The sequence below is a fragment of the Acinonyx jubatus genome, chromosome E4 (genome assembly GCF_027475565.1).
Source record: "Acinonyx jubatus isolate Ajub_Pintada_27869175 chromosome E4, VMU_Ajub_asm_v1.0, whole genome shotgun sequence".
In the NCBI taxonomy this organism is placed as follows: Eukaryota; Metazoa; Chordata; class Mammalia; order Carnivora; family Felidae; genus Acinonyx; species Acinonyx jubatus.
The window spans coordinates 66,900,093-66,914,101 of NC_069395.1; the positions used below are offsets into that span (position 1 = coordinate 66,900,093).

The following is a 14,009-nucleotide window of genomic DNA, read 5'->3' on the forward strand; positions in this document are numbered from 1 at the left end:
ATATTTTCTTTGGAGAAATGTCTATTCAGGTCTTTCACCTACTTTTAAATTAGGTTGTTTGGGGTGCTCGGGTGGCTCAGTGGGTTAAGTGTCTGACTTCGGCTCGGGTCACGATCTCACGGTTCATGAGTTCGAGCCCCACCTCGGGCTCAGTGCTGACAGTTCGGAGCCTGCTTCAGGTCCTCTGCACCCCTCTCTGTCTGCCCCTCCCCCCTGTTTTCTTTCTCTCAAAATAAATAAATAAACAATTAGGTTGTTTGGGTTTTTGTTAAGTTGCAGGAATTCCTTATATATTCTGGATATTAACTCTTTAGCAGATAATGTGATTTGAAAATAATTTCTCCCAGTCTGAGGTTTTCTTTTTACACTGTTGATAATTTAAGCTAAAAATAAAACTCTAACAAGGTTAAAAAATATAGGTTATAACAAAATATATTTCATAACCAGGTTATAAAATATAGAAGGATATTTTTATGAAACTTGGTGGTAAGTACACTACTGATGTTTGCCCACTGATTTAACATCTGGTGACTTCGCTGTAATCTCCAATTCTAATCAACTGCTGATTTTTCTGTTTTTTTTTTTTTTATATAATGAATAGGACTATAGCCTCTGCATACAGTAATAGTTTTGTCTCTTTCTGTTTTTTTAATGTTTATTTTTGAGAGGGAGCATGAGCGAGGGAGGGGCAGAGAGAGAGAGAGAGAGAGAATCCCAAGCAGGGTCTGTACTGCCAGCTTGGAGTCCGATGTGGGGTCAAACTCATAAGCCTTGAGTTCATGCGTGACCTTGGCCAAAATCAAGAGTCAGACACTTAACGGACGGAGCCAGCCAGATGCCCCTCTTCCTTTTTACTTCTCAGAAACCTCCTTTTTCCCCTCTAACTATTGCTACATTGATTAGCACCCCCAAGACCATGGTGAATAGTAACAGGAGTAAACGCAGCATTAACAGAATTGTTAGAGGAGGCCATTGAGAGGACGTGACCGCGGCTGGGCCACAAGCTGGACCCAGGCAACTGGACATTTGTTACCCCTCTCCCGTCGTTGGAGTGCACGTGTTGCCCACTGTTCCAACGCCAGGAGCCATTCCAAGAATGTGGTCTCGAGAGAGCAACGTGTTGTCGAGAACACCCTGAATGAATAGGATGACTGAATCCCGCTAAGGTCTCTGTATAAGCTTTTAAGATTCTTGTGTGTGGGTGCGGGGATCCGCTCATCTTGCAGTCCTTCAAGACGAGCCTTGTATGTAGGCTCTCTTGCTGACCGCCACAGCCACCTACAACCTGGAGTGGCCTCTTGGGTGTCTCCCTGCCTCCGCGTATAGGGGCCAATTTGAACTCCATCCGGGAAGCAAACCTACAACTGTCAGGGGACAAAAGAAACTTGACTTGGGAACAAGGCATCCACGAGGGGAAGTCCCAGGCTAGCCACGAACCTCTGCACAGGGAGGGATGGCCCCTGAGTCGGATGTGAGCTGAGGACACACGGTAGCACGGCGCAGCAGAGAAGGGCACTGGTGGCTGCCGTGAGGGGCTGGCCACTGACGCCCGAGCGGGGTCTGGAGTTCGGGTTAGGAAGTGAGAAGAACCGAGGTGAGAACGAGATGTGCACCTGTCTGCCCCCCTTCCGTCTGCTGGTTTTACGGAACGAGGAGGGCCCAAGTGCCACACGTCAGGGCCTGAGCCCTCGGACAAATCCTGATGGGGACTCTAAGAGGGGGAATCACGGACAAAATGAGGACAGCAGAGGGGAGGATGTTCGGCTGGACAAAGAAGCAGATGAAGTGCCCCATGTCATCTGACCCTAATATGAAGACAGATTTTAAACAGCGACTACCCCGGACGTCTGCCAATACAGAAGTACACCCCAAAAGTCCTAGGAGGAAAACTTACATTTTCTCTCTGTCCCTTGAAAATGGAAATCTGATCATGTCTTTAAAATGTGATTACCCCACGAGAGAACTAAGACGCCGCCCCTGCGCACCTGAGACAGGAACAGAAGGGTGGATACAGGGGGCAGTACAAGCTTCTCCCCCACATCCAGGCCTCAGCCTCCAGGAGGAAACTCATCAAGGGCAAACACAAACCTTAAGTCTTCCCCGCGAATACCAGTAAAACACTCTGGCCATTCGGTCGGGAAACCTTAACTTGCCCCATCTGCCACAGACACGGTCTGAGCTCAACTGTTATTTATAAACTAGTGGGTTTTACCAGATTCCTGGGTACATTTTATTATTAAAGCTATAGGGTCTCTGTAGCTGTCTGGGTGTGTATGTATGTGTATGGGTATATGCTCTCTATAAATAACATTTTTGTACCTCCAGATAATATTGTCAAAATTAATTTATAAAAGATCTCTATTTAATTGGCCTAAAGAAAAATAAGCTTTGGTATCAAGAATTAACACATTGGTTATGTTGAACTCCTCCCTCTGAGCGAGGGTTCTAAACATGTCCTATTTGGTCTGGACGCCACATCGGGTCTAACCCAAGCTTTCCCCTACTGCTATGCAAGCCCGGCTATTGTCGTGAGGGGACTAAAGAAGCTGAGCCCCATATACCAATGCCCTTGTTGAACAGAACAATGACTGAGGGCCACATTTTAAAGGTCATGATATACAAGATGAGGCAAAAGAACACCACACTAAATGGAGGATGCACCTTCCAGTATCTTCTGCAAGCAGAAAGGTTCACTGAAAAAAATATAAAGCAGCAGACTGAATTACTAACGAGTAAGATCTCCTTGGCCGGGTAGACTGAAGTACCGCCCCAGGCTTTAAGACGTGTGAATAGTCAGAGTCCATTGCCCCATGGGCCAGACTGGGGACCCCAGCCCAAACACCCAGTAGCACAAAGACGTAAAATCACAGGACACATCCAAGCCCCATCATGCCTGGGAAGACATTATCTCCTAGAACTTGCAATGAGTCATCCCGCTGGAACAGAGGAGTTCCCGCCCCTGGCCAACAGGTGTGGTATGCACAACCAAGTCAGGTTTCTAAAGCTGTCGACCTCTCCCTCCCCAAGGCAAGGTGGGCACATCCTGTTTTCGCATGGCTGCCACCTTTGTTTCCTCCACCGGCCTGGAGGGCACCACAGCACACACAGAAGCCACCAGATCCGTTCGGCAAGCCTCACATGAGAGCCAACAAAGCCCATCTTTACTGAATCCAAAAATATCTCTAATGAGAAAAGCTGTCTTACAAAATAAGATGGCCTTGGCCATGATTACTGTCTAACCAGGAGGCCCCCGTACTATTATACAAGCAAAATGTTATGCGTTCATACCTGATGAGTCTGTTAATGTATCATATTTATTAAGTCACATGAACCCACAAGTGAAGGTGTTAATGATCCCAGCCCCAACCTAGGGCACTTGATAAATCAGCGGTTTGGATCACGGGGCTCTGAATGGAAACAAACATTGTTGCTTATTTTGGGAATCATGATCTTCATCTGTGTCTTCTCCTGAATGTGCCTGTATTGTTGCTGTGGTACCTGCCCCAGTGCAGCCAGATAACCACCAAACGAGCCATCTCCACACTGCTGAGACCCCATGCTGACCACTCAGGGCACATTGTGGAAGAGGGAGCAATTAAGATTGTAAAAACCCATCACAGGAGATAAAATGGTGAAGGAAGTCATCGAGAAGACATGACTGCTGGTGACCTCTACGCTAGATGGAGGTAATCAGAGGTTCCTTCCCCTCCCTTGTCCTGGGGATGGATGTTCTGCCCGCTTCCTCCACTCGGAGCCATTTCAAGGACGCGGCCTTGAGACAGCAACGTGTTGACACCATCTGGACTATGTACGTTACCAAACCTCATTAAGCCTCCACATAAACTTTTAAAACTCTGGAAAGCAGGTGTGGAGACCTACCCATAGCTGCCCAAGACAAACGTCATCTCTTAGTTCCCTAGCTTACTGAACTGTAGCAGCAGAAGCAGGCGGTTTTTATACGCAAGGAAACTGACAGATGAGGTCTGTGCTGGACGGCTGTGGGTGCAAACTGGTGCAGCCACTGTAGAAAACAGTAGGGAGGTTCCTCAAAAAATTGAAAACAGAAGTCCACTACTGGCTATTCACCTAAAGAGAACTGAAAACACGAATTCAAAAAGATATAGCATCCGTATGTTTCTTGCAGCGTTATTTATGATAGCCAAGATACGGAAACAACCCAAGTGTCCATCCATAAATCAGTGGAATGAAACAGAAAACCCAGAAATGAATCCACAATGCTATGGTCAGTTAATCTTTGACACAGCAGGAAAGAATATCCAATGGAAAAAAGACACTCTCTTTAACAAATGGTGTTGGGAAAACTGGACAGCTACATGCAAAAGAATGGAGCTACACCAACATAAATTCAAAATAGATGAAAGACATAAGTGTGAGACATGAAACCATAGAAATCCTAGAGGAAAACATAGTTGGTAACCTCTTTGACCTCAGCTGTAGCAACTTATTTCTAGATAAGTCTCCTAAGGCAAGGGAAACAAAAGCAAAAATAATCCATTGGGTTATCAAGATAAAAAGCTTCTCCACAGAGAAGGAAACAATCAATGAAACTAAAAGGTGACCTACAGAATGGGAGAAGATATTTGCAAATAAAGGGTTAGTATCCAAAATATATAAAAAACTGATCTAACTCAATACCCAAAAAACAAATAATCCAATTAAAAATGGGCAGAAGACATAAGCAGACATTTTTTCCAAGGACGACATCCAGATGGCCAACACACACATGGAAAGATGCTCAACATCACTCATCATCAGGAAAATGCAGATCAAAACCATGAGGAGATACCACCTCACACCTGTCAGAATGGCTAAAATTAACAACTCAGGCAAGGACAGATGTTGGTGAGGATGCGGAGAAAGGGGAACACTTTTGCACTTTTGGTAGGAATGCAAACTGGTGCAGCCACTCTGGAAAACAGTGTGGAGTTTCCTTGAAAAGTTAAAAATAGAACTACCCTATGACCCAACAATTGCACTACTAGGTATTTACCCAAAGGATACAAAAATATTAATTCAAAGGGATACATACACCCCTATGTTTATAGCAGCGCTATCTACAATAACCAAATTATGGAAATAGCCCAAGTGTCCAGTGACTGATGAATGGATAAAGAGGATGTGGTGTGTATATATACAATGGGATATTGTTCAGCCATAAAAAGAATGAAATCTTGCCATTTGCAATCATGTGGACAGAGCTAGGGAGTATGATGCTAAGCAAAATAAGTCAGAGAAAGACAAATACCATATGATTTCACTCATATGTGGAATTTAAGAAACAAAACAAATGAGCAAAAGGAAAAAAGAGAGAGAGAGGCAAACCAACAAACAGACTCTTAACTCTAGAGAACACACTTACAGTCACCAGAGGGGAGGTGGTGGGGGACGGGGGAGATAGGACATGGGGATTAAGGAGGGCACTTGTTGTGATGAGCACCGGGTGATGCAGGGAAGTGTTGGATCACTGTGCTGTGCACCCGAAACTAATATAACACTGTATGTTCACTATCTGAAATTTAAGTAAAAACTTACAAAAAACAGATGAATGGATAAAGAAGTGGGGTGTGTGTGTGTGTGTGTGTGTGTGTGTGTGCGTGCGTGATGGGATGTTACTGAGCCATGAAAAAGAATGAAATCTTGCCATTTGGAATGACATGGAGGGACCCAGAAGGCATCATCCTAAGTGAAATCAGTCAGGAAGACAAATACCATATGATTTTGAGCATACATGGAATTTAAGAAACAAAACAAATGAACGAAGACAGAGACAAACAAAAAACAAAAAACAAAAACACCCCAGACCCTTAAAAACAGAGAACAAACTGGTGGTTGCCGGAGGGGAGCTGGGTGGGGGGTGGGTGGAACAGGTGAAGGGAACTAAGAGAACACCCGTCATGCTGAGCACAGGGTGAGGTGGGGAAAGGTTGAATCACTGTACTGCACCCAAAACTAACAATGCTGTCTGTTAACTCTGCTTCAATTACAAAAAAGAAAACCCTGCCAGCTCCCAATCTGGATTAGTCTGCCTCTTTCTTTGGTCTCTCCTCACCCTCCAGGTGTGGGTGCCAGTTTCAGATTCACCCAAGAAACTCCCAAGGTTCTGAATCGATTGGAATGCATCTAATGATTACTGCTGAAAATGTTTACTGTAGGTTTTTAATAGAAAAAGCGAAGAGTTAAGAAAGTTATCTTTCTGGGGCGCCTGGGTGGCTCAGTCGGTTGAGTGTCCGACTTCGGCTCAGGTTATGATCTCGCGGTTTGTGGGTTTGAGCCCCGGATCAGGCTCCGTGCTGACAGCTTGCTCAGAGCCTGGAGCCTGCTCCGGATTCTGTCTCCCTTTCTCTCTGCCCCTGCCCCGTTCACACTCTGTCTCTGTCTCTCTCAAAAATACATAAACATTAAAAAAAAAAAAAAAAAGTAAGTTATCTTTTTTTGGATTGCCAAGTATCTTTTATTATTTTTTTAATGTTTATTTTTTTTTTTTTTGGGGGGGGGGGGGCTCCAGAGAGAGGGAATCTGAAAGCAGGCTCCAGGCCCTGAGCTGTCAGCACATAGCCCAATGCGGGGCTTGAACCCACAAACTGTGAGATCATGACCTGAGCTGAAGTCCATTAACTGAGCCACCCAGGCACCCCACCAAGTGTCTTTTAACATATAAGTTGTACAATGTTATTTAAATGCATTTCCCATTTATTGAAATAATGAGTTTCTTTCTTTTGATAGGCTTATTTGGCAAGTTATTCTGATAGATAACTGTCACGTTAAATCATTCTTACATGCTGAAGGCAAAGCTACTTTGTCGTGGTGTATCTTTAGTCCCCCTAGTTTTCTAGTATTTTTTTTATAATCGCAGCATCCACATTTATGAACAGACTTGGTCTATAATTGTCCATTCCGTATCACCTTGTCTGGTTTGGGCATCAACTGCATACGAACTTCATAAAACAACTTGTGTAGCTTTCCTTCTTTTTCTATTCTTTTGAACAGATTCTATAAAGATAATTTGTTCTGCAAAAGCTTGGTGAAATTTACCAACAAAATTTAATGAGCTTGGCTCAGTATTTTTGGGAGGGTGGGAGAAGGCTTTTAAAAATTCAACTTTCAGGGCACCTGAATGGCTCAGTCAGTTAAGCGTACGACTTCGGCTCAGGTCATGATCTCACCGTTCGTGAGTTCAAGCCCTGCATCGGGCTCTGTGCTGACAGCCTGGAGGCTGGAGCCTGCTTCGGATTCTGTGTCTCCCTCCCTCTCTCTCTCTCTCTCAAAAATAAATGTTAAAAAAATTCAACTTTCTATCAGATTTTTCCTTTTTTAAAGATCACTTGGGAAAATTTATATTTCACTTCAAAATTATCCATCTCAAATAGGTTTTCCAATTTACTGAATCTCATTAATGTGGCAAATCAGTCAGACACAAACACACAAGCGTGGAGAAAAACTATCCTAATAAGAGCTAACCACAGCTGAGCTATAAAAAGGGGGTAGGGTGCTCCCTCAGAATCAGACACAAAGAAGAAAGAGTAGTAAATGCGCACGCACCACCCACTGCGCCCTGGGGTGTGGCACCCAGTACGGGCTGCGGCAGAACCGGGCTTTTGTGAGTGATCCAGGAGGGTGGACTTTGTGCAAGAGAAGGAAGGCAGCAGGATTAGACTCTTGAATGGACCTGGGGCCCTGAGGCCCTGAAAGAGCTTCCTGGTGAAAACGGGACTAGGAAAGGTCAGCCGCTGAGGGAAGCCACAAGGAAACGTCCTCCTGCCTAGGTTTCTGGCTGACTGAAGTGTCCCAAGAGAAAACAGGACCTCAGGTATGGGCCCTACATGTATGCAACCCTGAGATTTCCCTGTAATAAAGTTCAAAAATAAGGGAAAATAAGAGACGGTAATCCCACCACTGGGAAGAAAATGCAAACACGAATTCAGAAACGTGCCCGCACGGCTACGCGTATCGTAGCGTCACTGGATGGACCTAGAGAGAATGACGCCAAGGGAAGTGAGTCCCTCAGGTGACCAAGTCAGCATTCAACCCATTTATCGTCTTCTTTCTTTCACCCGCTTCCTGCTGTGTTTCCAGCGCTCCCACTTCCCTGGCTCGTGCCCCTGGTGCCTCTGGAATTGTGTATCTGGAGAGGGAGTGGATGCTCTTCAAGGCAGGAAACCTGATCCTCGCTGACACTGCTCTCTTTCAAATGTGGGCTCTTTCTCTTAATCGCTTAGACTTTAAGATGTGTGTGTGTGTGCGGGGGGGGGGGGGGGGTGGTGGCAGTGGGAAGAAACATACATTTACCTGCTCCTTAACCTCGTGGGGCCTCACTGCCAACACGGTATTTTGTTGCTGCCTCCGGGGGCTGGGCTGTCCCGATGGGCAAAGGCTGGAGTGACGGTCCATTCAGAGCCACGAGAAGGGGAGAGGCCAACCTAAATGTTCGCCCATTCGTGGTATCCGGCTCTCTTCCTCTCGGACCTACCGTGCTCCCCACGTGGGACCTTACCCTCTTGTCACCCCAGGGGCTTCTTACCATTTCTGTTAGTTTGGGGGATCCAGAATTGGGTTTCAGAGACAGCGTTGGGAGCCTGGCCTAATTAGCCATCTCCTCGGGAAGCAATGGAACCGGTCTTGGGAGGCAGGCTTCTGACACCAGGGGCCGTGCTGTTAGCAATAATGCTACACTATCTCCAGAATCTTTTGCTCTCACCCAACATGTTTTACTACTCTCCAGGTTTACACCTGTGCATGATTACAGCTTTTGCCGAGGATTCTGGACACACTTCCCTCCCTTATTTCCATCTCTAAGAATCCTTAAAACCACAAACAAGCAAAGCATTCTTCCCTCAGAAAGACCCTCTTGGAATTCCTTATCCTCGTTTTCCATGTGACCCACCAACATATGTACGACATTAGTTTACGTCACTGATATGCCCCTTTGTTAGTGATTTTTAGTTTCTTCCATGTGTGTCTGGTTCAAATAGACTGAAAATTCCTGGTCTTCCTTTCTCTGTTTTCTCTTGTAAAATTTAATAGAAGGTGATAAATAGTTGGCATTGATTAAGTGACACACAAGACCATTGATGTGACTTAGAAGGGGAAAAAGCTCACATTTTCCAAAGCCTCCATTTTCACTCATGAACTCAAAGAAGGCATCAAGAATCCTGCAGAGAGTTGTGACCACTGCTAGGTCCTGTACAGGAAACGGCTGACATTTCTGATGCTTCTTTATAAACTGTAGTCCGTCTGTGACGCTATTTTTAATCAAGAATTCGAGACAACTCACTCCTGTTTGACTCATAATTTTAGAAGTTTTCAACAGCCATGACTTGACATAGGGCTCCCATCCCAGATCAACAGGATCCTAACAATATAAAGCACAAGGTAATTTTACGTAAATAAGGAAAAATGAGGCGTCCATCCTCCTCCTTACTATCTTTACTTCACCTCCACCCCCAGCAAAACACAGCATCATCGATCGTCAAAGGGCAGCTGATAAAGACCTTGAAGAAGCACCTGTCTCTGAGACGACTTATGGTTTTAACCCTGGTCTTACAAGACAACACATGGTGGGGGACTGTGTGTAGGGATGGGTTGGGGGGAGGTTACGTGTACCCGGCAAGGGGAGCGGCTTAGCCAGAAAAGCAGCGCTTTTCTTAGCTTCGTTACAGCGAGTTCAGCGGATCAGAACACAGGGCCAACCATGGCTAATGATTAATTTCATGGAGAGAAGACACTTAATCTTTGTGTGCCTTCCATCTCCCACCACTGTCTTGGCAAAATATACTTCACGGGCCCTCAGGGTCACAGGCAGGTGAGGAAAGGTGTCTCTCCTCCGTGGGAAAGACAAGTCACCAGCAGCCTGTGCTGTCCATCGAAAGCACCGCTCACAGTTGTGGGACACCTGCCTCCCCAATTACTGGGTCGTCCTCCTTTAAACAGGAGAGACTACGCTTTCACTCCTGGGTTAGGAGACTTGAGGGGACACAAAACCCTGCCAGATCCAGAGGTAATCATAAAACAATCATCAGGAACGCCGTAGGTAATGACTAGTTATTACCCTTATTACCCTAAACAACACGTTTTCCTTGAGACGTTTGTTTTTGGGAACTTACCATGTAGACCATTGCACACCGGCTGACGGTTGCAGGACTGGCCTGAGAGAGACTGTCCGTCTCAAAAACCACTCGCATGTTACTAGTTAAGGCTATTCGCTCACTGTTTGCCAGACACAGCGTTCTAGTATCATCCAGCATGGAGTTTAGATTTTCTACCCAAAACGTATCCACTGGACCATCCAAAATAATCCACTGCCAATCGTGGTCTGGAGAGAGAAATATTTTTAACGTAACAGAGTATCTCAGTCTTCTTGTGTTACAATTTTACAAATTCCCTATTTTGTTTGGAAAATATTTTCTAACCAGGTGAAAAATGACACCCTAGAGAACAGCAGAGTGAATGTGTTCATGTGTAGTCTCTAACATGTTAGGTAGAAATAACTACTCGGACCACAGGCTTAACCACCCTTCAAACCCGGCCCACATTCTCTGATTGCTGCTTGTGTAGTCGGCCCTTACATTTGGAGAAGAGCAAGACCCTGGATCTGTCTTTCCCATAATCATGTGCTTGGTGAGCTCCCCTTCCACCCAGGATACTTTCTGGACATGCTGCCTCTGGGGGACAGAGAAGGGAAGTAGACAAATAGAGTTGTTTGCGCTGTGGCCCCACTGGCTCCTCTTTCCATGTTCTACGCGCACCAACCTGCTCCTCAGTTCTAGGAAATCTGTCGGGTCAAGACAGGGGAGGAGCGTGTGGGTCACCGTGCAGACGGAAAATAGTTAGCTGCCTGAAGGACATTAAAGGATCCCAGGGCCAGGACCAGGAGGCCGGGATGCTAAGTCAGCGGCGGCCATACTTGCCTCCAGGCCTGTCTTAGAACCCCCGGAAGGCACCTGCTCTGCCCGCAGACCACACTCCCCAACCTGAATGCGGGAGAGGGACACACAGACATTCAGGAATTCTAAATCAGGACAAGCAAGAGCAGAAGTCTCTTTCCGGGCCTGGAACATAAGCGTCCGGCTGGTGCCTGTGGTGCTCGAGGCTCAGCCCGGAGCAGTGAGCTGATGGGGCTCCGGCCGGGACCCTCACCTCCTCCGGAGCAGGTGCCTTACCACAGCTCTCTGTGCCCCGCCTCCTCGCACCCGGCACCGCACACTCACGCCACAAAGCAGCACACGATGGATGCGTAGTTCTGTTTAGACGCGTGTGTATGGGCTGTGTTATTTGGGCCCAGAGCGTCCACAGGCTTCCACCCAAGACTTCTCTCTACTTGAACGTCTGCTTGCTTCTTGTGAGATATTAATGTCCGTTTATAAGCTGAAAGGGCCGTGCACGACCTACCGCTTCAGCGCCATAATTATGTATGTAGGTAGGATGCTATAACATGCGGTAAATACGCACGTACATAAATTTTAAGTGAGGGAAAAATAAATAGTATAGGAACAAAAATCAACATTTTTAAAGATATAGATTCAGCTCATTTGTTCAGTTTCTTCCCTGTTAATGAATCATCTTTACTGAATTTAATAGTAACACTTACTCTGACTTTCTGGGATTTTAACATCTTTCTCCATCTCCTTCTTAGAAATATTATCGTCAATATCTGCTATATCAGAGGAATCAAGTTTGAAAACCTAAAAGAGGTAATCAATAATGTTTATTTCATCACACTTGCCAACTCAAACATGTCAATATGCTGAGTACTAAAATAGAAAAGGCACACATTCTGTGGCTGAAAGACCTCCCTGTAACCAGCACAGGGTGGCTTAGCTGAGTTGTGAGTACAGGCCATTTTCTTCTAGAAAATTCTTTCAGTTTTTTTTTTTTTCCAGTTAGTACATGTTTGTTGTACAGCATTAAAATAATACCATAAAGCAAGAAAGCAAATGTTCTCTGAATTCCCACCATCTATAAAGAAACTGTTGATATTTCAGTATATATTTTTCCTAGACCCTCCTTCACAGTAGTTTTAAAATTTTGGGGTAACACACTAAAATGTTAAATGTTTCTAAAATGTAATAACATTTTAGAAATATAAAGTACTATGGTTTTCTTCCCAGATTTCTTAAAACTCTTGGAACATTTGTGCTTCCAAATGAACTTTACAATCATTTAATTCAATTTTTTTAATTGGGATTTTGCTTGGAAAGACACTATATACATATATTAATTTGGTATAGGTTGGCATTTTTAGGATGGAAGTCCTTTTATACAGGAATAGAGTATATCTTCCATTTATTCAATTTTTGCCAACTGCACAGGCATCCCTGCCCCCCTCCCCTGCCCCCGTCCCTGCCATCCTGCTATGACAAGTTCCTTTCTTGTACATTTTTCCAATATAGTTTTCATAGTGGCATCACTGTTAGAATTTTTCCCATTTCCATTTCTAACTGGTATAATTAGTGAATTGTATCATGTTCCTTCTCTGTCAATTACTGAGGAAGATGTAATAAAATCTCACACTAGCTTTGCATTTGTCAATTTCCCTATGAAACTGACGTACATGTTTACATTATGTCACAGGCACATAATAGCCCAGAACTGCCATCTTTTTCTGCACCAAGAGCACACTGTTTTCCCCTAATTTTATAATAATTCTTGACATTTGGCAGATCTCATCACCCAAATTCTTCCCTTTTTTTAAATTCGGGAATGTCATGGCCTTTGGTTCTTCTATATACATTACAGAATCAGTTTGCCAAGGTCTTAAAATCGACTTTAATTTTCTATTTCAAAACTCAGGGCAAAGCTCTAGTTTTCAAGTGTGGCGTTAGCGTAAGGACAGATATGAAGATGAATGGAACAGAACTATGAGTCCAGAAATAAATCCCTACATTTATGATCAGCTGATTTTGACATGGGTGACAAGACAATACAAGCAATGGGGGAAAGAATAGTCTTTTTTTTTTTTTTTTTTTTAAGAATGGTCTTTTCAATAAATAATTCTGGAACAACTGAACTGGGATCCCTGCCTTGTACTGTCCACAAAAAATCAACTCAAAATAGACTAAAGACCTAAATGTAAAACTTAAAACTATAAAACTCTTAGAATAAAACTTAAAAGAAAGTCTTTGTGACCTTGAATTATACAAAGCTTTTTAAAGCTATGATATCAAAAAAAAAAAACAAGTGACAAGGTAAAAAGTAGACTGAACTTCATCAGGGTTGAAAACTTTGGTGTTTCACAAGATACCTTCAAGAAAGTAAAGACAACCCACAAAATGAAAGAAAGTGTTTGCAAATCATAGTCCCTGATAAGGGACTTGTATCCAGAATATACAGGTGTGTGTGTGTGTGTGTGTGTGTGTGTCCATGATATAAATACTTTTATGGATTAGAAGACTCAATATTGTTCTTTTTTTAATTCCAGTGTCGTTAACATACAGTGTTACATTAGTTTCAGTCTATAACATAGTGATTCAACAATCTATACATTATTCATATGTAGTATTTAAGAAACAAATGAGCAAAGGGGGGAAAAAAGAGAGGGAGAGAGAGACAAACCAAGAAACAGACTCTTGACTACAGAAAACACACTGCTGGTCACCAGAGGGGAGGTGGGTAGGACAGTGGGTGAAACAGGTGACGGGGATTAAGGAGTGCACCTGTGAGCATGAGCATCAGGTGACGTATGGAAGTGCTGAGTCACAATATTGTAACCTGAAGCTAATATTATACTATGTTAACTACAATTTAAGTAAAAACTTAAAAAAAAAAAAACTCTGCTTATCTGTTTGGTTCTAAATGTCATTCTTCTGTTAATATAGTTTGGCTAATGAAATTTACTAGTAAGCTCTATAACTAATGAGAACACAAGTCTTCAAAAGTTTTTTGCTATTTATGTTTATTCTACGATGAACTTTGTATCAAAAGCTTTAGTCGCTTTTCCACTGAAGTGTTTTCATAGCTCATTAATTTGTAAGGTGTCCTGGTGGTGCTAGATT

General features: G+C 43.9%; 1 protein-coding gene across 6 annotated transcripts in view; it reads right to left on the bottom strand.

Moving 5' to 3' along the window:
- DNAH14 (dynein axonemal heavy chain 14) overlaps positions 1–14,009 on the bottom strand; it is a 324,348-nt gene that overhangs the window by 143,592 nt on the left and 166,747 nt on the right. For all 6 annotated transcript variants that reach the window (XR_008293043.1, XR_008293044.1, XM_053209129.1 and 3 more), the window contains 3 exons: positions 11,606–11,699; positions 10,122–10,330; positions 9,118–9,370 (listed from right to left, as the gene is read on the bottom strand). Coding sequence is in view for 4 of the 6 variants with exons in the window: in XM_053209129.1 (XP_053065104.1) it covers positions 9,118–9,370; positions 10,122–10,330; positions 11,606–11,699 (556 nt within the window). In the remaining 2 variants the exon portion in view is untranslated. The remainder of the gene's footprint in view (positions 1–9,117; positions 9,371–10,121; positions 10,331–11,605; positions 11,700–14,009) is intronic.